Here is a 25,105-nt window from a genome sequence, read left to right as displayed (position 1 = left end):
TTTTAGTTCAGTTCCAATACTGCGAGTGGCAACAGCACCAGCAGCAGTAGCAGCGGTAGCAGCAGTAGACAACCCGTAACTGTTAGAAAAATTGAGAAAAATTAAGAACTTTAAAAATAAAATTGTTGCCAAGTTCAAAAATATACGCATACAAAATCTGATGCTAAATCCTCGAGTTTACAAATATCATCATTGCTGGACGAACTCGCTCGTGTTGTCAGTGGCAGTAGCTGTGCCGCATAAATTTTTGTTGATAACATAAATCCCCGAAGTCAAAATTATACTTGTGGTTGAAACAAAAAAATAAACGTATTTGTAAAAATAGCGCGACTCGCATAAAACATAAAAGTGCTTTCCGGCTGTCGCGACAATTTACAGAACATACAATATACACAATCCTATACACATTTGATTATTGTAATTGTAATTTGCTTTACACGTACATACATATAATTTGTCTCACACACATTTTCTCCCACTCCCACGCGGCGTCGTGTGTGAGAGAGTGTTGTAACGTATTGCTGTTGTTGTTTTAACAGTGTTGCTCCTTCTATACGCCAAAAGCAAAACTACTCAATGTAAGTAAAAAAAAAAAAAAAAACTGTACATATGTGTATCTACATATTATATTTAATTATGCCTTTGTGTCGGTGTCAGTGTCGGCGTCGGCGCCGTCACCTTCGTTGGCAGTGACATCAATAAAAATGCATCGTCCTTCTGCATTCGTTTCTGCTTCTCATTTGTTGCGCGTGCGTGACTATTATCGTGTTTTGTTTTACCAGCCCTTTTAATTCATAAATTTGCAATTTTACCATTTTGGGTGTGTTGAACTTGTTGATGAAATGATACATGTATGTATGTATGTATGTATGTATGTAAATATGTATTTAATTTGCTGTAAAGAAATTGCATTTACATGACTGTTGCCAACTGCCGAGTGGTGGCTCTGAAGTCATAAAAAAATGCATCAATTTGCAATCGTATTTTTTGCAGTCGCTACGCTCGTGTATAAATTTGTGTCTCAATAGTCGTGGAAATTGACTAGAAATGTGGATTTATTGTTAAGCTATTTGATATGCCCAGACAAGCATTATAAAGTGTCATTGAATTTGCCGAAGAGGTGTATCACTTGTCTAGACAAACATATGTATGTCGTACTTATAAATGTTTCCGATTCTATAAAAATGTGCAATAAAATGCATACCAATGGCAACGACCTTATCAACACTTAGAAAAATTAAATGTCATTTTGTTATTTTTTTTAAAATTACTTTAACATTATTAAGCTATAAAATAAAGAATAAGAAAAAGAATGAAAGAAATTGGTATGTAGGCGTAGTTTCTTGCTGTATTTGCAATCGAGAATTCCAAAAATATTAATGAAAAAAAACGATGGATAGTTCCTTAACAGTTACAAAAACTCAAGATTTGATGAAAAAACTCTTGAATTTGAGCACACACAGTGTGTTTTCCAATACAATTTTTAATATTATAGGGAATATTCTAATATTTATATTTCTGCTGAATTTTATAATAATAATTAATTTCTGTGGTCATATTTGGAACGCACAAAACTATCTATTAAGGATGAAGTTTGAAACACACACATTTCTAAGAACATGAATAATAATCAAAAAAGTATAAAAACCTAAAGTTCGTATTACATTTCTTTTATAGTCTACTATCAGTAATTCGTTAAATTTCGTTACTTTTCGAACAAGAACATCTTATTTATTGAGTGGTAATGTGGAGCCATCGAGAAAGTATATATTTAAAAATACTATATGTTGTATTCTATGGAAAATTTGAATAACGTCAACCTGCAGAATCAGTAAATAATGTGGCTTGAAACTAGAAAATACACTTGGGCAGAGAGGGAGAAAGGAAGAAGCGCACATTTGACGTTGACGGAGACTCTGACATTTTTGGCAGCTAAACAAATATATGCACACACAAGACACACACATACATACTATATGTACGTATGTATATAAATATATAAGTATATCAACAAAATGACGTACGAGCAGCGGTTAGGCGTATGTTTTATGTTTCACATGTGACCCAATGTACTCGCGTATATAGTCAATGCTGTAGGCAGATATATATATATATATATATATATATATATATATATATATATATATATATATATATATATATATTTCGTATATATTTTTTGCGAGTATATAATAAGTGGGAGTGTAGGCAGACTCTGCTTGTTTTTTCATTCATTTTTGTTTGTTTTTTGGGTTAACAACAGGGTCTCATGCATAGACTAATCATGTGAAACAAGGACAAAGCACCCATAGACATACAATTTGGAACACACGCACTCGGACACACAAATATGGGTATTTTACTAAATACCCTCCAGCTCGGTGGATCAGTGCCCGTCCTATAATTTCCATTACCATAAACATCATTGGTGGATTATATAGGGGAGCGACATTCAACATGTTCTTATCAGTCGGTGTCACAATCACCAGTTTTTAGACAAATATATATATAGATGCTGAACTTAATAGCAACTTGCGACTCATGTACCCGCGTACTAGAACAGTAGTTTGGGAGCGAACGACCCCTAGCAGAACTTTAGGCTAATTAGTTGTCAAGGGCCTACTGATATAGACAGGTTGACCGCAATTGAAATAAATGCCGATCTGCCCCTTCTAATAAATCAAGGCAAATGTTGTTGTATTGTATTCACTTTGTAGGCGTATCACTCAGGTGTTAATATGTATGTAACCATGCCAGCAATTAGACAACAGTCGCACGTGTACGCCAGATCAAATAAATTAGCATACAACAAACTCACAATCGGGCATTAGAAACAGGCAAGTGAGCCAAATGAGGCGCCGCGATTTATAGCGCATTCTGGTCGCCTTATATGGCAACAGTGTGCTTCCGCTCATTAAAGATACATTAGTCGCACATTTTTGTCGAAATGCAAATTTGCTTTACTGATGGCTCAAATAAATACATAGATTCATTTAGATTGGATGTGAGACAGCTCCCTCGTGTGTTCATTTGGCAAATTTGCCAACTCGCTATATTTAGCATTTAAATATTTTGTTTTTAGGTATTTTAATGTAGCCAGCGTCTGCAACAACTCCGACAGCAGGAGCAAAAGTGCAGACGACTGTTAACTGATAACCAATGAATGAAAAAAAAAAAAACAACCAAAAACGGGCATTTTATGATAAGGCGACCCCTATTCCGTTGCAGTCAGACCATAGCCTAGAGGCTTTATAGTATTTTAGAAATGAATGAATGTGCCGATAAGCCAATCTAATTTCCCGACTTTGCCTTGAGCCATGACATATGAGGCGAGCGTTTCAATTGTGATTACTAGCCGCTGTGACCGCCGAATGTTGAAGGTAGATTTGGATGGAGGCACGCTTTGGGCGCAGCCACGAGACAACCACAAGTTATAGACAGATAAGATAGCTAGTTTACAATTTTGCGTTCATGCTCATCAATTTACTAATTAAAATTACATTTTCTTGCTATATTTCAGAAAAAGACACACACACACTTTCATCATGTCCAATACGGAGAAAGGAGGACATCACAGAACCAGAAGTAAGTATTTGACCGATATGAGAAATACATACAATTACATAATACATTCAGAAAACTGTTATTTCGGAGCTTGTTAGTTGGGGTAAATGTGCTGCTATTTTAATTTGTCTGCTGTTAGCTCAAATATTGCTAGATATGTTCGTAACTAAATCTAATTTGTTACAAATTTCAAAAATAGTTACGGTTTTGAACTTCAGTTACAATTTAAGAATATGCATATCATTCGGACAAACTATTTCAATTTAGGAAACAGTTTTTCTTTTGTCAGCTTAAGCTTTGCATTTTTTTATAGTATTAAAAATAGGCTGTTTATTTGTTTTTATGAGTCTGGTCTCTTTGAAGCGTTGTTTTTTTTTTGAAAAACTCTTCATTGTAGGACTCTTTAGATCGAATGATTTTGATCAATTGTGCAACATCAACGAAACTGTGAGAATCATGTGAAATTGTTTACAATTACGAGTTCTGCCATCCAAATAGTTGCCATGCAGCTCAGTACATAAAATGTATTAAGAATAGTTCAGTTGAACGCATCAAATAACAGCGAGCATATACAAAATCAAGAGCCGAGCCCCTTTTTTCATTGAACTTGTTTAGCGCTGTTATGCTCATGTTATTGTCGATTTCTGGTGACTTCATGCCGGCCGCAAAAACAACAAACATCGTGAAGTGCCGCACATTGTGGTGCCTCGGTTTGGGGCTTCGGGACCGAGGAAACGTTCAGTTCGGCAATGTCGTTTCATTTTTGCTATCAAATGAAGGCGCGGCACAGTTCGCTTAGTATCCAATATATAGTTTACTGAAGCACTCACATAAATGTGTATTTATGTGGTGATGCCCACAGAATTGGAATAAGATCATTCACTTAGCGGAAATTGAAAAGTCACATTGAAATATCGTTAAAAACAAATTGATTGAAGCGCTGTTTGGCCAATCAATTGGAATGGTTGGCTCTTCGATTGGTGTTACAAGTGGACAAGTTGACTATTGGGGTTAGAGCTCAATTGAGATGAATGCCTATGGTTGGTTGGTTATTTGGAGTTTCGAAGCTGACATTTAGAGTGGAGAAGAGGCCATCAAATTGTGACCTTCTTTCAGAACTACGCAGTTCTATTTGTGAACTTATGACGTTATTGTTATGACATTTATGCAAACAAATTAGCGCGCTCACGCTAACTGAACGCGACGGTCTATTAAGTAGGTGGCTAGCTGGCTAGTTAGCTGGACAGTCAGGCCAGCTTATGCTCTGGCTTAATGTTTTCGGGCGGGTTCAGGGACGTATATATTGAATTGCAGGCGCCATTAAAGTTTTTGTTGCCATTTCGACTCGTAATTGCGCGTTAATAAAACTTTAATAGTACAGCAGTGGCTCGCATTTAAATATTTGCCATTTAATTCATGCTATATACATACATATTACTTAGCACTTTGCACAGACAGTTCTAACGCGCTTGGCTGCACAACAGATAACCAAAAACCGCAACAACAACAACAAATACAAATACAACAAAGCACGCAATTAGCACGAATTTGGGAATGTGAAATAGAAGAATATCGGAGAGGGGGATGGTTGGGGGTTATCGGCTCTTACGCACTTTACTTGCGCGCCCATGTGCCTCAACACCAGACCAGACACCAGTATTCGTGATTCATTCAATAACACGGCCAACAGGACAGACCGACAGTCAATGAAACTGTCGCACCGTCGAACAAACTGCAATTAAATTGTGCTAATTGAAACATTTCTGTCATGCCCAACTGCAATTACAATTTGCAACAATAAGACAAGTTGAAATGCAATTTTATTATTGTTATTGCCAATTTAACACCTTCACGAATTGCAAGTGGGCTTAACCCGCTCATCAAAATTCACAACTGCTAAGGAAGCTATAACATGTATTTGATGTCTTATGCAGGGCCATAGCATTGTAAATTGAATCAATTGTTGTATATTCAATAAAAAAAAACGCACATTATCGAGAACACCTTGAAAATGAAAAAAAAAATACAAAAACACAAACAAAATCATACTACTTGTATATAGTATGAAGGCTTTTAGGGCGCAGCTAGGCTTTTAAATTCGCTTTTGAAAATAAATATCTAGTCTATTAGAGGTGTGCATGAGTGATCTGTCTTAAAGCGTTGTGGAGACATGGTCGTTACAGTTCAGCTATGATGATTGCTAAAATAGATATTATATGGAACTCCTCCTCTATTTTGTTGCTATATGCATTTTATATACGCAGGTTTGTTGTTCAGTCAACAACAGAGCTAGATTGACCAAATGAACTTATTTAAAACTAGTAAAAGCTCTAATACATGGGAATTTATTAAAACGAAAAAATAGAATGCTAGAACCGTGCTTAATAAATAAATGGCAATAATTTCCTTTAGATCACGATATAACTTGAGATAAGAATAATAAAAGCAAGCTAGAGTAATGGAAAATCATGATTAGCGGGCTGCGCTGAACACAAATCTGTGCTTCCACTATCTCTATCTAGGAGAGCATGGATACCACACAGTTGATTATTCTAATAAATAAATAAATAATAAACATGTAAAAAATCGATAGACTATATCTATAATTCAGAAAAGCCGTTAGGTGTGTGTGATCTACTAAAATTAAATGATTCAATAAGAAGTGAAAATTGTGGTTGGTTGTTGTCATAAATAATATATCGTTTATGGTGTGTGCGTTTACATCTAAAACAAACTGTGCAAAGTTGTCTGATGAGTAATACCATAAATATATAATCACAAATACATCTATGTATATGTATGTATTTATTTGCAAACATGTGTACTTTTTATTGAAGCCGTGTTTGTCTCTTCATAATGAAGTATAATAAACGTCATTATTAGGCACGAAGTGTTTACGTTTTCGTACCTTTTGTTAAGTTGTTTTTACACAAGTTTTTGTATACGCGCTTACCTTTTATTCAATTGTCATTAAAGTTAATAAAGTCAGTGCATTTTTTTTGCGAGCACAATGTGCGCAAATCACTTAATTTGAGGTCTTTAAATTTTTCGTGGAACCTGAAGTTGTTGACGGGTTATTGTTGCTGTTATTGATGTTGTTTGGCGATAATGTATCTTGAATTAGGAGTTCAAACGTACATTCTTGTTAGCCTACATTCATTCGTCAGCCATTTTTGTACAGGTGTGTGTATAATTTCATGTTTCATTTCCGTTTTAAGCCAGACTTTGGTACACTTATTGACGTAATTGTATGTACTAGAACTAGACATTACTAAACAGATCCAGCCAAAAGTTCAAGAATGTTGTCAACGACTACCACAGAACAGCGACGTCAACATCAAAGTCTCTCTGTCTAATTGAATGAAATGAATGGAGCAGAGACTTAGACTGAGACTGACTTTGAACTGACACGGACTACCCATAAAGTCGGGCAAAGCAACAGGCGTTATTAGTCCGATAAGCAGCCAGAGCCAGAGCCACAGCCATCGAATCCGCATGCCACTCATTCCAGTTTGTTCGTTAGAAAGATTATTTCCCAATAATATATGTACATACGAGTACATACTCGTATTTGTTAAAAAGTGTTTACCAAAAAAAATCTGGGTCTGTCTGGCCTTTGCAAGTGGTGGCTGTTGATATGAATAATACTTGAAAATACTTACATATATATTTACATATTTCGTTATATATAATATTTTTTTAGCCTCTGTACAGTTCGGTTTGTTAATTTGGAAAGTTAAATATTTTTTATATATTTATTTTTATGATGAGCGTCTGCTGTCTTATGGACAAAATGCTTATCCGTTACTAACCCGTTGGACATGAGTGTGGCGTCTTGCTGGGAACGCCGGACAGCACGACCAACAATTGTAAATCAGTTCTATAATGTTCATGTTACTAGTGCGCCGAGCAAAATTGTGTGTTTTGTTTTCATTTTGTACGTATTTATATTTTTTTGCTTGTGTGACGAGCCCCCTTTTTATTAGTACTACTACAAAATAAACATACGTACATACTTGTATGAGTGTGTATGTGGGGAGGAGCTTGGGGAGGATGTATACCTAGACGTTTATAGTGTAAACAACAGCAGCAGTTTATTAGCAACAACCTGTTGCTGCAGTGCGGCTGCCAATGCCAATTAATTAGTAACCACGTGCACGTTCAAGACACAGGTTGAATGTATTTAGAAGTAGGTGAGTGTACAAATATGTGTAGATAATTAAAATATGTAGATTCCTATTGCAAACAGTATGTCAGTGTTAAATTAATCATGGATATCGTGAAACCAATAATTATTTTTAAAAAATGTTTGCATTTACTTACTTAGGTATTACTGTTTGGAATCGATTTCAGTAGAGAGCTCTTGGTGCTTAAGTGTGTACTTAAAGGAAGGAATCGTCTTTCCATAATGTACATATAGATTTGTATACATACAAGTATGGATGTATATTTTTGAGCGCCATCGTCCATTCCTCCGTGTCTGGCGGTTTGTTCATCTGCCTGTTTGTTTTGCTTAATTTAATTAATTTTTTTACATGATTCCCTTTTCTGCCAAATCAAAATTAATGTGTAATAGCTTTTTACTGCTATTTTAAATGTCGTGCAAGTCCGCTAGTCAGACTTTAATATCTTTTAGCTTAATCAACTAAAAAGCAATTAAGAGTTTTCAAGACAACCGTTTATTGATAATCGTTTAACATCCTTTAGCTAAGAGTAGATTATTGTTGTGATGATGAATATAGTATTTCAACAGATACTCTATGTACATATGTATATCCTGACAGTTGATTTGAACGGGTTACTGATCGTTCCAACACTGTTAGTTCACTAAACAAGGACTATTGAAAGATGGCCATTTATTTTTGTCAACGTGTTTCGCTTGCTTTGAGATATTATTTCCAATATGACTTCCTGTTCGGGCCGCACAAAACTAATGGGATGTATTGAATAGTAAATAAATGTGAACATTTTCACTTAAGCTTACAAATAATTGACTTCATTCAATACTTAATAAGATGCTCAATGCTCGCACGAGACTCAAGCAACCCATCCGTCTTATCAGTAATCTGAGTGACGCCTATTGTAATCCCATAAACCTATGCCACTTACAATGTCTGTGTGCATATGAATAGCATCCGCAAAGTGAAACAGAGAGAGAACCGATTTTCCCCATTGCACTTTGTACCAATCTGCTAGTATACTATGCATATGGTGTTCTATACAAGTATGTCCATAAAAAACGCAACAAGTGCGTTCCTCACCATCCCAGCAGTCGAAGCAATCTATTGTCCAAAGGCATTGTAAATTTCCATGTCGGTGCCGATGCCGATGCCGCAGTCGATGCTGATACTCGAAATACCATGGCATGGGCAAAGTGCTGGCGTCATGGAAAAATTTCTACAGGAATTAAGTAACACGTTCGTGGAAGAAGAAACTAGGACAATGAGCCAAGTACAAGGGGAAGATGGGGTGTGGGAATCACAGCGAGCTGCGGCCACAATAACAATCACCAAATCAGCCAATCAGCATTGAAGCTAATGCGATAATAAGCAATGAGGAGCAGTCTGCGAAATTGATAAATAAAGTGCAATAAAAAGTGCAAGTCAACAATAGCGGCAACAATTAATCAATTCATTATAGCACTCAGAAACTTTTGAAGTAGAACTAGTTGCAATAAATAATAGGAAAATCGAAAAACAAGGCCAGTTCCGTAATATCGTGCATTGAAAATCAGTTGGGAACGGAAGTGCAGCAACTAGTTTCAAGTGCCAATGATAGTAGAATAAAACAAAAGCTATTAATTGTACAACATATGTATATAAGATCATATACCGACACACAAATACTATACTATGTACAAATATATATACAAGTATAGACAGTTATGTAGTCGGAAGGCAATTCAGTTAAGCAAAACAAATTGCCAAATTTAGAAATGGCCAATTTGTCACAGCAAGAACTGAGATTATTACATTCATATTGACCTTTAAATTACAAAACTTTTAGTTGTTCTTATAAATAATCTACTGCTGATCTGAGAGGCCTGCCTCAGTTTCTTAAAATATATGTACTTCGTATAATTTGTGAAAAGATGGCTATGAATGGTTTCGTAAAAATTGACATTTTCAAGCGCAAGTGTATGTCGAACTAAGAAAGCTTTTAATAGATTCCAATTTTCAAATAGGCACCGTGCATTTAAACCTACTATATTTGATTATTTATATCAAGAAATAATCATGTAGACATCCGGCTTTGTAAAATAAACACAAACAAGGAATGATTTTGTTTACATTTGTTAAATTTAGAACTCAATATGCAATTGACTTGTTTAATTATTGTTGAACTGCATACTTTTGAAGCTATAGCTGTCAATTAATAAAGGGTACTTTTGTTACCTCTGATCTAAAATATACGCCTTTTTTTTGGGCTGTGGCAGCTTCCCTTCAGTTTGCGTTCACGAGAATACTGTTTCCAGGCCTGGTCTCCTATTCAGAGAAGCACCTTATTTAGCAGTTAAAAAACAGACATACTGTTCTAGCTTTTAAGATAATTAGCTTACAGTTTTGTTTTTGATATTTTTATAATACTGCTAGAAAGCTACAAATACGCAAATGAGGTCCATCTTAGTCAGCTGTCAGAGTACGTCGAACAGCAAAGTGCAACTGTAACTACATCGTATAAGCGATTATTATCATGTTTTTAAGGTTGTTGTCATTGTTGTTGGCTAGAGCATTTCAAATGGATTCCATTGAAAGTGGGCTCGTGATTTGGCATGCGGGCACGCCCATAGATACAATCTATTCGTACGGGTATATAGCAATCGCAATTCAGTTGGCACCTTGACAAAACAATGGACGAGTATATAAAAGCAAATATGTAGCTTTGCCAATACTTGCATATGCTAAGCGTTTGGGTTATGACGTCTTTAGAACAATAATACATATTTAAAAATTTCATTAGCAAGAATTTCTTTCTCTCTATAAATGTCCGAAATAAAAACAGGAAAGTACACACACATACATACACACACACACACATATACACTCAGCAATGGAAAATTTTGTCATTCTACGTATTTGCAAAGATCATATGGGCTTTGATATATGCATAAATATATGCTATGGAGACAGCAAAAATCGCAGATAGTTGCGTCTCAATGGATGTCGCACATGGCATGTTATCAAGTAAGGTCGACTATATATACTTCTACTCGTATGTATATATACTCGTCTATGCTGCTGAGTCGGTCGAGGCTAATTCCAAAGCATTTCTAATTGGCGCCACCCTGTACGGTTTGCCATTTTTGAAGGTCAGTTAACGCATAGCCGTGGGGAGAAGGGAAAAGAAATGCTAAAAGAAAAGTCTGTAAAAAATATACGTGCGGATTAAAAATAAAATTGTGAGAGGGTGTGTGCGCTTAAGATGAAAAGATAAATCAAATTGGTTGAACAAACGGCGACAAAGCGTCGAGAGATCAGCACATACTTAAGTGAAAAGGTTTTATTTTTAAATCGTAGACAATTTGTTTGCCAGGCATTTATTTCGTACATGCCTTGTTTTCAAAGAAAGGGAAACATTTGTACTAAAATATGTTTTGCGCAAAACTAAAACTGCCGGATATGCGTGTCTGCGCAGATATGCAATAACAATTTGGAAACAAAATATAAAGTGACAAGTTTTGGCCGAAATTTGCCGCATTTTTTGAAAGTAAGATATCGGAAACATTTAGTTTGCACTCGACTAGCGAATTACTTTCAGTTTTACGCGCCACTCGGGCATTTGCAAATGCTAATGGGGCCTGGATCGGCCACTCTAACACGTTGCCCCCGTTGCCCGCCAATTTATGTAAATAATTTATTTCTTTTGCGATTCAACAAACTCCGCCAATGACTCAGCAACGACCTGATCGCCAGCGATTGAGATTCACATGCTGCTGTTAATGCTGTATCGTATCTGTGATCGTCTGTCTGTCAAATTACCATAAAAAATAATTTTAGTATCACGTTTGCCCCCAAAAACGTTGTTTTTGTTCCCCCTCCAGCAATTCGTTTTAATTTATTTTGTTTTTCTGTCTAGTCTTTTGTTAGCTATTTCCAAATGCCTTTGTAGTAGTCATAGGGAGCTTTATAAGTATTTAAACAAAGTGCAAATTCTTGATTCTGCTTAATATGCAAGTGTTAGCATTTCAAATAACAAAGTTTAATTGTATTTGAAATAAAAGCGAAAGTTAATTAATGTTAAAGCAAACAACTCATTGCAACAAATACGAGGAACATTAATTAATTTCTGTGCTCAGAAGGCAAGTCAAATGTCTTCAATGTCATATCTATACTCGTATTTAAGAACAAACTCGAATCGTGAATCTTTGAAGCATTTCGATTGCTGGTTGCTTGAGTGTTTTTGGGTTTTCGAATGAGTAGTTTCATCCGATTAGGCGTGTAAACAAAGATTTCAACCTTCACATAATTTATTGCAAAAAATTTGTTGGTTGCCGCTAACGTTTTGAGAATTAACCAAACAGCTAAAAGAGACGAAATAAATCATAAAGATTGCCCAAAGGTAAACATAAACAAAACTTACAGCCGGACCGGTTTAACCAGATCTCTTCATTCGTGGAATAAACAAAAGTTAATTAAGATTGAAAGATAGATAGCTTTTTATGAAAATTATATTATATATAATGCCCATGTGAGAAGTTTTTTAAGACCACTAGGTATATCATATGCATATATAAATTACTTAGAAAAAGCAGAACAAACACTAGTTTAAAATAAATATATACTCGTAAGTATAACACAAAGCTTTTTTATGAATAAATCACAAAAGTGGTAAAAACTAGATACACCTTTAATTAAAATATATTTAATTTTAATTGCATGTTAACTTTTTTTTATACCCTATAACCAAAGAGTAAAACGGGTATATACATAGTATGCTTGATCACCACGATGAGAAGAGTAATATAACCCGCAAGTCGTGGAATTTTGTACCCACATTACAGTAAATTATTAGCTTATTTATTGTATACATGCTTTATATGGAATAACGGCGAGGGCAATATTCCTCGCATATATACTACACAAATAAAATGTATATCTAAGCAATTATCACGGCAATGATTTAAAGATCGATGTGTAGATGAAAGAACGGCTATTATCGCCTTCAAGCAGTGCTGTGATTAGACTCCGTTTTCTACTGACGTCCACAGAGGTCTCGTGATTTAAACGCAACACTAATTAGGCGAATGAAGAAAACCCCAAAATCGAAATGCTAATATCAAAGATGGTTTACTTAATCAGTGATTCTAAAGCACAATGAACAGTTTTGAAACTGGTTGCACAGTTTGGCATTAGTATGCATCTTTTTTTTTCGGTTGATCGATAATAAATGTATTTTGTGCACGTTCTGCAGGCTTTTTAGAAACCAATACTTATGGCAGAACAGACGCTGAACGACGACAGTCGGCGGTTGGCACAATACTGGACTAGCTTGATATTTTATATAAGCATGTGCGACAACAACAACAACAACAACAAGAACAACAACGACGTGTTTTGGTGTGTTAATTTAAAAGCGCCAATCGATTATTGTAGCTGCTGATATACAAGTAGGTAGTGGTTGTTGTTGTTGATGATGATGTGGCTGTTGTTGTTGATGATGTGTTGTCTAGACTCTAGACAGCGCCTGAATGCTTTTGCATGCAATTAACGGCATTTCAAGTCATGTTTTCGGCTTTCGACTGCCACCTTTTGGCATACTTGTATTTTCAATAATGGGTGCTGGTGTGTGTGTGTGTGGATGGGCTCTGATGGGCGTGGCATGGTTCTGAAGTATGACTGCTTCATACCGATAAGACTCCAGGCACATTTAGTTGCACTAAGAGATTTTATTTTCCATATTTGAACTACTAATGAGGATCCATAAGAATAAACTTGACTAATTTTAGAATTTGGTAGGAATTTTGATAAATGTATATTTTTTACTACGATTGTGTTTGTTGATATGTAAAACTTGGATGGATGCTCTGTACAGGTACATTTGTGATCTGCATGATGAGGCGAATCTATATACTTAGACAAGTCCGGCTTATCCGTCTCTATGTATGTGCACCGAATACTTTAAAATCATTACAACTAGGCACTCCAAACTTGGTATGTGGTATGTGTGCTTGTCTTATGAACTATATATAGCCTTCATATTTTCTATAGCTGTCATTGAACTGGTCAGTGAAAAAATCACTCTTAGATATATTGAGATAATTTGGTATTTCTGAGTGTTTTATAGTGTCGCGTGATATTCTAAAGTGTCAGGAAATTATGTGCTCTTTATAATAGTTGTCATTTATAGGAACGATTCCTACAATATTTAGTTAAGCATAATCTAAGGTTTTATCTAAATCGATCAACTTTATGATATAGCTGTCATAGCAAGGATTGGTACAACAAATTTTGTTTTAGTTGAATGGCTGTAGCGGAAAAAAGTGTTGGTACAGGGTATTTAAGAGTCGGGCTGCCGCAACCTCAATGTTCTACTCATTAGCATTTGTTCAGCCGATAAGCTACACATTTTCTTTATAGCAATGATGGCGTGTGACAGTCAAATTGATATTTATTTTATTTATTTCTTTAAAAAGAACATATGTAGTTCATTAGTGATAATTTTTAAATGTCGCTAATGCATTAAATTGTTTGGGATTACATAAACTACTAGTTTTTAAACGAATATAAATATATATATATTGGTAAACTATTAAATTAAAACAGAACATTTGCTAAAAGCGTTTCTAATTATTGGCTCTTAAAGCCAATCGAAATATTTTTTTTGGTAACAACTATAGAATTGAATTGAAAGTCGGTTGAAGGAGAATTCGATGACACCCTAAATGCACATAACTTTGTATGAATCCTTTGCCCGCCTGAGGAAAATCGTTGCCCCGATAATCAATAAAACGTAAGGTGAAGTGAAGATGGCTTCTTAATTTATGCACACGTGCTCGTTAAATCTGAAGTTTGCCGCAAGCGAGTTCAACGACACGCTTCCAGTTATTCGTAACAGTGATTCGCATTTTGCATTCGAATGTATTGCCACTGCGACTCAATAAATAACTACCCAAGACTAAAATCTTAAAGTGCGATTATGTCGGTACATTCTTAATGGGTCCGTCGTGCGGCTGGCGCACCCGAGTCCAAATGTTTATGTTTCTTGAGGCTTAATCGAGTAACTGGAGATACCTGCAAGCATTCAATTGTTGCACCAACACCCTTGGCATTATTATTGCTGTATTGTTGAGATTTTCAGTGATCCGATTGATGGGCAAACTTAATTGCCTAACGGTATTGAGGTCGCACCTTAATTGCCTAACGGCATTGAGGTCGCATACGCGATACGTCCTGTCACTAAGATTTTATCGGTGCGACTAATTAATGCGCTTATCCACTTAGTATCTCCACTTATCTTGGCACACGAGTATGTAATCTGTATGTAATGAAAACATCGGATTACATCACCTTTTATGCATACATAATCTGTTGGCACGTTTGGAAATCACGGCATCAGCCCTCGATTGTATTTTTTATTCGTATAACTTCCTGTGGGTAAATACACATCGAAAGAACGGAATAATCATTAGCTTAGATTCTCTTATCAAATGAATGCTATCTGCTGTTTCTTGGGAATATTCCACACGCGATTTTTGTCCACGCGTAACCTTAGACCTACACATTTTGAACAAAAGCGGGCATAAAAATCCACGTTTATGATTTTGATAAGAATTGGCGGAAAGAAACGCCATTAAAAGATGTTTATTGCAGTAAAAGGTGACTTGACAATGAGTACACAATATACATACTACAGAGATCAATTAAGAATGCGATCTGAAAGCGGTATAAACTAGTCTTTTTTAATATAGGACGTTATCAGAAGCTTTAGACAGAAATTGTTTTTCTTTAAACTTGCAGACTTGTATTTATTTCACTGATAACCGGAGGCTTACAATTAGCTCTGGCGAAATCAAAACGCAATATAAACAAAAATTTCAAATTTCAAATGCGATGATTTCTCGCAGATGCAGATTTATACTCGTATGTATGAGGATGCTTCCAAGTTCTTTGTTTCCGTTCTCGAATCTTTTCAACGAGTTACTTATTGAATAAGATATAATCAGGTACCCGTATGTAGACCCCTTTATAGTCAAAAGTCTTTGGTTTGGGAATTCGTTCTTAACTGATAGTTATGTAAGCTGTACCTCAGAAGTGTCATCACTTGATATTTTAATTTAATTTTTGTTATCTTTTACAGTTGCGCTATCATGCCGCCAAGTGCTAAATCTGCTGACAATGGTCGGCTTTATGCTGAACTATGCCTTGCGTGTCAATCTTACCATTGCCATTGTGGACATGGTCCAGCCAATCACCAACACCACTACCAACACCACTACCAACAGCATCGGCAACAGCAGCAGCGGGACAAATAGCAGCTCCTTGGACAGCAGCAGCAGCGCGCTGTCGGGGAATGCCACCTCCACGGATGGAGTGGATGTACTAGAGGGGCGCTTTCCATGGGACACATATGAGCAGAACTTTGTGCTCGGCTGCTTCTTCTGGGGCTACATTCTGACTGAGCTGCCTGGCGGTCGTCTGGCCGAGTTGATTGGTGGAATTCGCGTCTTTGGACATTCCATGCTTTGGGCCAGTCTGTTGACATTGATTACGCCGCTGGCGGCGCATATCCACTATGTGGTGCTCATCATTGTACGTGTGTTGTTGGGCTTTATGTTGGGCGCCTCCTGGCCAGCCATTCATCCGGTAGCTGCCGTATGGATTCCGCCCATGGATCGTTCCAAATTCATGTCCAACATGATGGGTAAGTGTTGCATCCTAAGACTCATGGAAGTGGATTACTAACTGTAGATCTTACATGGCAGCCTCTTCCTTGGGAGCCGCCATTACGATGCCTGTGTGTGGCTATCTCATCTCGGTCGCTGGCTGGGCTAGCGTGTTCTATTTGACGGGTAAGTGCGAAACCTGCTGCTGCTCACCTCGACGTTCAAGTACTTAAATGCCTTTTGCTTATCAACAGGCGTCGTTGGCCTCATCTGGTCGCTGTGCTGGTTCGCTTTTGTCTACGAAACGCCCGCCAGACATCCGCGTATCAGCGCCGAGGAGCGTCGCGAGATCGAGCAGGCCATTGGCACATCTACCTCAAAGAAGCGCCCCAGCAATGTGCCCTGGATTGAATTGCTATGTTCACCCGCGGTCTGGGCCATTATTATTACGCATGGTCTGTCTGTGTTTGGTTTCTTCACTGTGATAAATCAGTTGCCCACATTCATGTCCAAGATCTTGCACTTTGACATTAAGAAGGTGAGTCCCCAATAATTAATACAGTAGTAAGTAGTAGCCATCCTACTTAATTGCTGGAAATTTAAGTTAGCTTAGCTAAAGGCGAAAGCTAGAACTTCAGGGACCAAAAGCTTTGAGTTGAATAAGTTTACTCAAATTGAATTTATTGAATGAATTGAAGAAAGCCCCTAATTCAGGCCCCCATTGGAATTTGAGTATCGCGAAAAGAAACTTAGGTACAAGTTTTCTTTTACTGTTTGGTCCAGGCAACCCCACTGGATTGGCGATTTCCTTTATATTTTTCAGTTTTTTTCATCTCTCAATATTTTTTGTTCGTTCTATAATGCCTCTGATAACATTTAGCTGTGAATCGGGTCACAGCTGGCCATTTAGCTTTCAGTTGAAATCGTAAGGTAATATTCTATTACATCTTGTTTGTTACATAAATATTGTAACTTGTATCAACAGCCCAATAATAACTAAAACTGATCACCAACAAGTCAGCGAATCAATCAGGACAAACTCTTCTATGTGCATAATATACTATATATAGACATAACTTGAAATACATTCAGGATTGATCGACACATTTAATAATTTAAATATATGTAGATATTAATATTATTCCTATTGCTACTACTAAATTGAATAAGCATAAGTAGACAGCTAGACAACCAAAAGCATTAGCGTTTTATAGAAAAGTGTCATACTTGTATTAACAAAATAATAACAATATTCTTCTCTCTAGAACGGCCTCTTCTCGTCGTTGCCTTATCTGGGCAAGTATTTGATGGCGCTGTCTTCTTCCTACTTGGCTGATTATTTGCGTCAAAAGGGCACTTTGAGCACAACGGCTACAAGAAAATTGTTCACCACATTTGGTTAGTTCTTCAACATTTACGAAATCTCAAATCTCAATATGCTAATTTTTATTTCTTTAAATTCAATACAGGGCTTGTAACGCCCGGTCTATTGATGGCTGCTCAAGTATTCCTGGGTGGTGATGCTATCTGGTCCGTTACGCTCTTCACACTGGCTTTGTTTGCTCATGGAGCTGTCACTGCTGGCTACCTTGGCAATGGCTTGGATATAGCGCCAAACTTTAGCGGCACTATTTTCGGCATGGCCAACACGCTCTCCTCCTTCGGCGGCTTCTTGTCGTCGTGGATGGTTGGCGCTTTGACCTTCAAAGAAGTAAGTTGGATGCTCTAGTCCAATGGATAGATTTCGTCTAATAATTGGTTTAATTGCCTTTTCCAGAACACCTTCGAGCAATGGCAATTTGTTTTCTTGATTCTGTCGGCCACCTATATATCCGGTGCTCTTGTTTATTTGATCATCGGTACGGGTGAGCTGCAGCCTTGGAATAACCCGCCAGAGAGCAAGAAGTTTAGGGATGTCACGCAGGAGGAGGGCGTTCCACTGAAGACCGAGAAGTAAATGTGAATATAATGGTTCCACAAGGTGCTCTGAAAATCGCCAAACTCCTTCAAAATGCCTTCGAAAATTTCGTACTGTCAATTAAATTTTGACTATCCCACCACATACTGCACAAGTTATAGTAGATTCTACTGCACAGTTGTTACAAGATTGTTCAATCGCAAATTTTTTGTTTGCTCGAATATTTGCAAATAGGGGAAATAGACAACAAATAGCATCGCAAGAAAGACATTATTTTAAAAACCCTGTAAAGTCTACACTCATACATTTTATACTATATCTTAGCATGTGAATGTCTGCTTAATGGAACTTGAATATGATGATAAGTAATATTTACTTTATAGCTTAACAACTAACATGTAGTACGAATAGCGAAATCGTTTTGCTATATAAATAAGAAATATTTAAACATTTATCTATAAATACCATGATTATAGTATTTGAGTACGTTCATGGAGTGCACAGGACCTATTCAATGGCGGCTTTTGAATGTTGTAAAAATAATAAATGAGATATTGCTGTTTTGTGCATAAAGTGTTTAGTTTAATTTATTACTATTAGATAGATTTATGTATGTAAGTATAAATGTATAGCTTACTTGTATTTTGTGTAATTACTTTTACGATTTTCTAAGTTCACAATAAAATTTGACACAGACAGAAATTTGTTCGAGTTCATTTGTGTGCAGAGCGGCAGGACAGTTGGATTATGAATTGTGTTATTAGTTTTATTATTGTTATTAGTAATTTAATTATTCTAACCGTAGGTTGTGTGTGGCTCGAGATGAAATTAGAGTTCGCTTTTAGTTTAAAATTGTTTTAGAATTGAAGAATCTTGTCGCAAATAAAGTTCCACGGTTTCTACTTTCCAATCCAAGTTGATTTCTAATATTAAGTGGCTTTCAACAATCGAATATGTTTTATAAACGCTGGAAAGCTGTAGTCTTTTTGCACTTCGCCACAAAGACAGAGAGACGTAAAAAAAAACGGAAAAAGGAAGAGAACAATTGAAAAAGGTATGTAAAAAAGCGATGCCAAAATATTCTAATTAAATAATAATTAGACAAACAAGGAAAAGCGCCTGTACCTAAACAAACTTCTCGAGGTGAGTTCTAACAGAAGAAAGAGGAGCGAGGGGGTCCTGTAGTTAATGGCCTTTGTACTGGAAACAAATACAAATAATACAACAAATTGAAAATAAACTGGAGTTGTCTAGGGACTAGGAGAGACTGCAGACGGACGGACATGTCATATAGACATGGTATGCAAAGTACATCTTTATTGGTTCGGAGATGCTTCTTTGCACAACCCTATTACATACATACATATAAAATGTTTCCCTTAGTACCGGGCTTACGAAATTTTGAAAAATGCCTAGCTAACCCAAAATAATGGATAGATTTCAGGCTGTAGCAATTTTTAAAAGAACAAGCTAAAATGGCAACACCGAATTTTGCTATTTCGCTTCACATTCTCGGCATGTATGTTTTCTCTATAAGTGATCTTATTTATTGCGAAATGTTCTACTACCGGTAGGATTTATTTATTTGCAAAAATACAGTTACAATAATGTTAGGTACGTATTGCATACTTTACAAGGTGCCCAAAAAAATGTTTCCACTACGATATATTGCATTCTTTTAGGCGCGAAATTATTTTTACATGCACTTAACATTTATAGGTAATCATATTTTTTAGTGAAACCATGTTTGTTTATTATATACAAATTGTTATTTAATTGGACTAAGTTACTCCCTACCACTAGCTATAAGACTAATAGCAACCCAAATATTCTAGTTTTCCAAACTAACGTCCATTAGTTCTCTGGTTATCTCAGCCCTCGACTTTGGGGGCAGACTGCTGCCCAAGGCATTTGTGTCTTGCTCCAAGGCTGGCGGTGGCAACTTGAAGCCACTGGGGGCACCCAGCTTCAGGGGCGCAAACGGTGGCACCGTTGTAGTTGTTGTAGTGCTGGAAGAACTGGTTGCCATTTTGTAGAGTAGCTGCAGCTGTTGCATGGCATTCTGGGGCACTGGAGGCTGCTGGGGCAGCTGTGGATTGCCTTCTTGTACTGGCTGACGGGGCTTAGCTTTTTGGGGTTTGTGCTTTTGGGGCTTCATGCCATTTGACCAGGTCTCTAGCCAGTTCGCCGCATTGCGCTCTGTGGAGGTGAGCATTTGTTGCTCCTGCTGTTGTTGTAGTTGCTGTCTAAGCAGAGCACGCTGATCAGAGTTGCTCACTTGACGCTTGTTGAAGGATTGATCGTCCTTGCTCGGTTCGCCAATGGGGCGCGTGTTCTTCTGTGGACCCAATTCGACCAGCACTTGAAAGTCTGCGTGCTCGCCCAGACGAAATCCAAAGCCCAGACGTGAATCGGTACCTAATTTTATAAAAATTATGATCAGAGGATATACTTGTATATAACTAGAAAAATGCAGAGGACTCACCTTTCTTTATCGGTGGTATGTTCGAATATACTACAGAGAGTAACGATGGCAGTTCCTGTGGCACAATAAAAGCGGTCGCATGTTGTGCTACAAGTAAAGGTATTCAATGGATATAATGGGTTTTCCATTTTTTTGCAAGTCTTCACTTATGAGTCATTTGGGAGCTGATTGGCAAGTTTCGTGAGTGGCTAAGTTTCAGGCTATCAAGATACATATGTAACGTATTTTATTTAGGTTTGCTATGAGGCTTAGGTTATTTAAGACATCCACCTGTAGACTTCACAATGTGCCTAATGTGTGTAATTAATTGTAGTAGAATATTACCAAAAGGTTATAAGTATTAAAATAATTTGAACTCATAAATATTTCCTTTCTAGATTTACGAACTTTGCAATTTAATCGCTTCTGGTGTTTTAAGACATACACATTTGGCTCAAAGTTTAATTCAACAATCAAGCCAATTATGTTCAAATAACATATACTGCTAGCCACTTAAATAGGAACAGAAATATTAAATTAATTGTATGTTTAAGCATTTCGATCGCTAATTCACAAATGACAGAATTCTAAGAACTACGTACATAGTTAATGAATGTGATCTCCCACTCAGAGACGCAAGTCTACTAAATCAAAAATGAATTAAAAAATTAGAAGCCTTTAAGACTTGGCTTGACATTATAGGGACAAAGATTCATGAAGAATACGGAATTACTTTAGACTTGTCAAACCGGTTATACTTGTAAGCACAACAGCATACTAATAAGCAGATCTATTAAGCAGAAGCTATAGCCAAAAGATTTGGTATGCTATTTTTTTACTCGTAAATTATGCTTGTTGATTTGATTCCAGTAAGATATCTTTTATGTACCAGCTAATTAAAGTATTTCATTCATTAATATATCTTACTTAATAATATTTTTGAATATTGAGTGAAGACTAAGATTGTTTAATCTTTCAAGTTGAACGACTAATTACAACCATTTAAAACAACTAACTTCTTTTTAAATTGTATTCTTATTTTTTGTCTCTTTTCATTAATTTGTCACTTATTTTAAGGAAAATGTTATTTTTGTCTAAAAAGATTACTGACTAAAAGCAATACCAAATATTTTCAAATTCGATTTTTGACAATCATTTAATAATATCTTCTAACCATTCCAGTAAGAAATTAGCTGCTAATCATTGCTTGATTTGGTAAATGCAATTGAAGAGTTATTTTTTAGGGAACTTAACCCCCTGGCTGAGGGTGTCTTATTACGTAGACTATTTATATTATATAATAATCTTTAAAAAAAACGTGTATGTAAAAAATTATATACTGCATCAAATATTGAAAAAATATATACACATCTTTAATCAAAAATGTTTATGCAAAGAATTATACATAAAATATTAATAATAAGGTGGTGTCCCTATTGAAATTAGCCGTGCTGTACCTACATTTGAATGCGAACACACAAATGTTCCAAAAACTTTAGACTTTGTAGCCACCAGCACTACAGCAGTTACTAATAATTGGCTAACAGCTTCATCACAGCCACGACATGAGCGCCGACGACCTTGACACAAAGACCGGCAACAACATGCTTTGGTACTGTCGTGTTGTTGTAGCCCGCCTGACAAAGTATACACTTTGGACTCGTGTCGCCAAACCGGTTGTAAAACTAAGTAAATAAATTCGTCCAACTCCAAAAATTGTACTTACATTGGAGCAAGCAGAGCAGCCACAAAAGGCTAGCAATGCCCGGGTATAGTTTTGGCCAAAACATTTTCAGCGTCTAGACGTGTTTGTTGCATTTAGGTGGAGCCAAGAAATCACTAAACGAGGTAACTATAAGAGAGATATACAAGTATACGTATGTACAAGTATCTATGTATGAATACAAAACCGAAAACCGAGCAGTCAGCCACCAGAAACCAACAGCTATTACCACACACATGAGCACACACGCTAAACAAGTTGGCTGGCAGGTTGCAGAATTTGCGCAAGCGCAACATTTTGGGTTTGCGCAACTTTTTAGAAACTGCTCGAGAGTGCGTTGAGGTGGGTCAGTCACACACAAAAGTATTTCAAAAATTTCAGCATTCTCACACATTTCATATGCAAATTTCAATTTGTGTTGGTTAAATAAAAAGTGTAAACAAGCGAAGACACAAAAACAAAATTTACAAACGGCGACAGCGCGACAGTCGGCGACAACAACAACAACAACTAGCGATAAAAAAACGGTTTGGAAATCACTCTCACTTTTGTTCAATGAGGTTTTTTTTAAAGGTTTTGTTGCTACAACGTCAATATGCACGCTATGGTTGTAATATTTGTTGTTGTCGTTGTCTTTTTAGGTTTTTGTTTTTATTGTTTTATACGGCATTGGAGTTAGGGTAGGCGCATTAATGGCCTTGTATTATTTTGAAGCGTTTTTTACAAAAATATTTTAAGGCACTACATTCGATTTACACTTTTATATTCACAACAACGACGAAGCTGAATGACAGAAGCGTATTGACAGCAACAACAACAACAACAACAACTGGCAATTGTTGTTAATAAATTGCACAAACAAAGCATTAAAATTTCTATTCGTTTATAAATGAAAGCGAAACCAAAACTGCCGCTACTTAGCTTTTTTTTGGACACAATTTCAGTTTCTTTTGCCAAAAATTACCGCTGTACACACAAATCATATAAATGACATAATTATACTAACGCTCTTGTTGCTGTCTAGCTTAAGAGTTCAATATTCATTCGCACATTTTTAGCGGCGTTTTTTTATTTTATTATTTTTTGATTTTCAACGATGGCCAGCCACAACCTGCACGCTACGCGTCTCCGCAACAACTAAATGAAACAGAGAGTGGTGAGTGGCGAGTGGCGAGACCATTGTGTGCATATACAAACACACAGTTATACATACATACATACAAACACATCTACGTATATGCATGCAACAAGCGCGCGAGCCATGCCGCCGCCACCGCCTTTTGGCCAAAAAATAAAAAGCTTAAGCGAACACGAATGCGCGCCGAGTACATCACGTAACGTTGTCTTAACTTAGAGATGGAGCTGCGACGTGATTCTCCGAATAAACTTACTAGCCAACTCATTTAATAGGTAATGGCTTAATAGGTATTGGCTTCAAAAATATTAAATGAACTTGAAATTTGCATAAAATACTTTGAGAGGAACAGATTTACGATAATTGTATTAAAAATGATTAAAATAATAAAAATGCAAACATTTTTGCTTTAATATAAGTTGAATTTATAAAACTCAGAAAGTACACATCTGGAGCAACATATTTAAAAACTCATTTAATAAACAAATTGAACAAAACTGGTGCTGCTAGTCTTCCAATATTGAATAGCGAAATGTTTCTCAATTTCTTTTATCCGGACTTTTTAAAACAGGGATCGCAAATAATGATTATTATTATTTTATTTTTTTTAATCAAAAATAAAACTTAACTTGTAATTGTAGGGAATAAGGATAAAATTTATATACATATATCCTTAAACAATAAGTCAAGACGAGCTCCTATAGTACAGTTTTGGGCTAAAAAAAACATACTTAAAAATTATATTCAGCCAAAATTATGACTTGAGTTTTAAATTTGATCAAAAAAAATGTTTTTTTTTTTTTTATGAGCGTTGAAAAATGTTTGCTTGAGTTGTAAAGTACGAGTATAACTCCAAATTAATCATTATATTGAAAGAATAAATAAAATTGAAAGATAAAAATTAATTTGCAATATTTATAATAACACTTATAATGATTACAGTCCCTGTTATTAAATATATACATAGTATGTATATATATTGTATTTTATGATATACAAGTAGCTTAGTTATAATGGGTAAACTTTGCTTTACTTTCAAATTTGTCATTATGAAGCATTTATTACATATGATATCTATAATATGGCAACTTTTTTCATTTCTGTCTCATCTCTAGAGCTGCGCATGCGTAGCGTTGTGGCTGTGGCTCTGCCTGAAATTGAAGCTGTGGCTGGGTCTGGGCTTTTGCTCCATTAACGTCAGATGTCGGTGGCTGTCGCTTCGTTGCTTAAATTAGCGCACTTGGCTCAAACGAGTCTGATGCGTTGTTGGCGTGTGTTTTCTGCCTACCTTCATTACGAGTACTCGTAAATATATTTTTTGGCACATCTTTGCGTTCAAGGTGGCTCCAATAACACATGCGCGTGTAGTTGTTGCCCGACTGACGCATGGGAAAGGTTGCGACAGCCGGTTCATAATTGAATAATTGAAAAGGGCTTACACTCTGAAGATTGTCATCAATAAATGAGTTGTCACATAT

The 25,105-nt window shown here is 36.3% G+C and overlaps 2 protein-coding genes across 2 annotated transcripts; one reads left to right on the top strand and one right to left on the bottom strand.

Annotated features, from left to right (window-relative positions):
* Positions 1 to 25: 25 nt before the first annotated feature.
* Positions 26 to 19,007, top strand: LOC115630482 (sialin). Its single transcript, XM_030527063.1, has 8 exons — positions 26 to 578; positions 3,521 to 3,585; positions 15,862 to 16,425; positions 16,487 to 16,573; positions 16,642 to 16,925; positions 17,653 to 17,785; positions 17,857 to 18,098; positions 18,165 to 19,007. Exons 2-8 carry the CDS (start codon positions 3,546 to 3,548, stop codon positions 18,342 to 18,344), a joined length of 1,530 nt encoding a protein of 509 aa, XP_030382923.1. The 5' UTR covers positions 26 to 578; positions 3,521 to 3,545; the 3' UTR covers positions 18,345 to 19,007.
* A 1,129-nt stretch (positions 19,008 to 20,136) lies between these two features.
* On the bottom strand, positions 20,137 to 22,621 carry LOC115630760 (mediator of RNA polymerase II transcription subunit 13). Its single transcript, XM_030527415.1, has 3 exons — positions 22,496 to 22,621; positions 20,791 to 20,877; positions 20,137 to 20,723 (listed from the first exon to the last, which is right to left on the bottom strand). The coding sequence occupies exons 1-3, from the start codon at positions 22,557 to 22,559 to the stop codon at positions 20,137 to 20,139; spliced, it is 738 nt and encodes a 245-aa protein (XP_030383275.1). The 5' UTR covers positions 22,560 to 22,621.
* Positions 22,622 to 25,105: the final 2,484 nt, after the last annotated feature.

This window comes from Scaptodrosophila lebanonensis, unplaced genomic scaffold (assembly GCF_003285725.1).
Source record: "Scaptodrosophila lebanonensis strain 11010-0011.00,11010-0021.00 unplaced genomic scaffold, SlebRS2 tig00001410-arrow-pilon, whole genome shotgun sequence".
NCBI lineage: Eukaryota > Metazoa > Arthropoda > Insecta > Diptera > Drosophilidae > Scaptodrosophila > Scaptodrosophila lebanonensis.
This window is presented reverse-complemented; position numbering and strand designations above follow the sequence as displayed.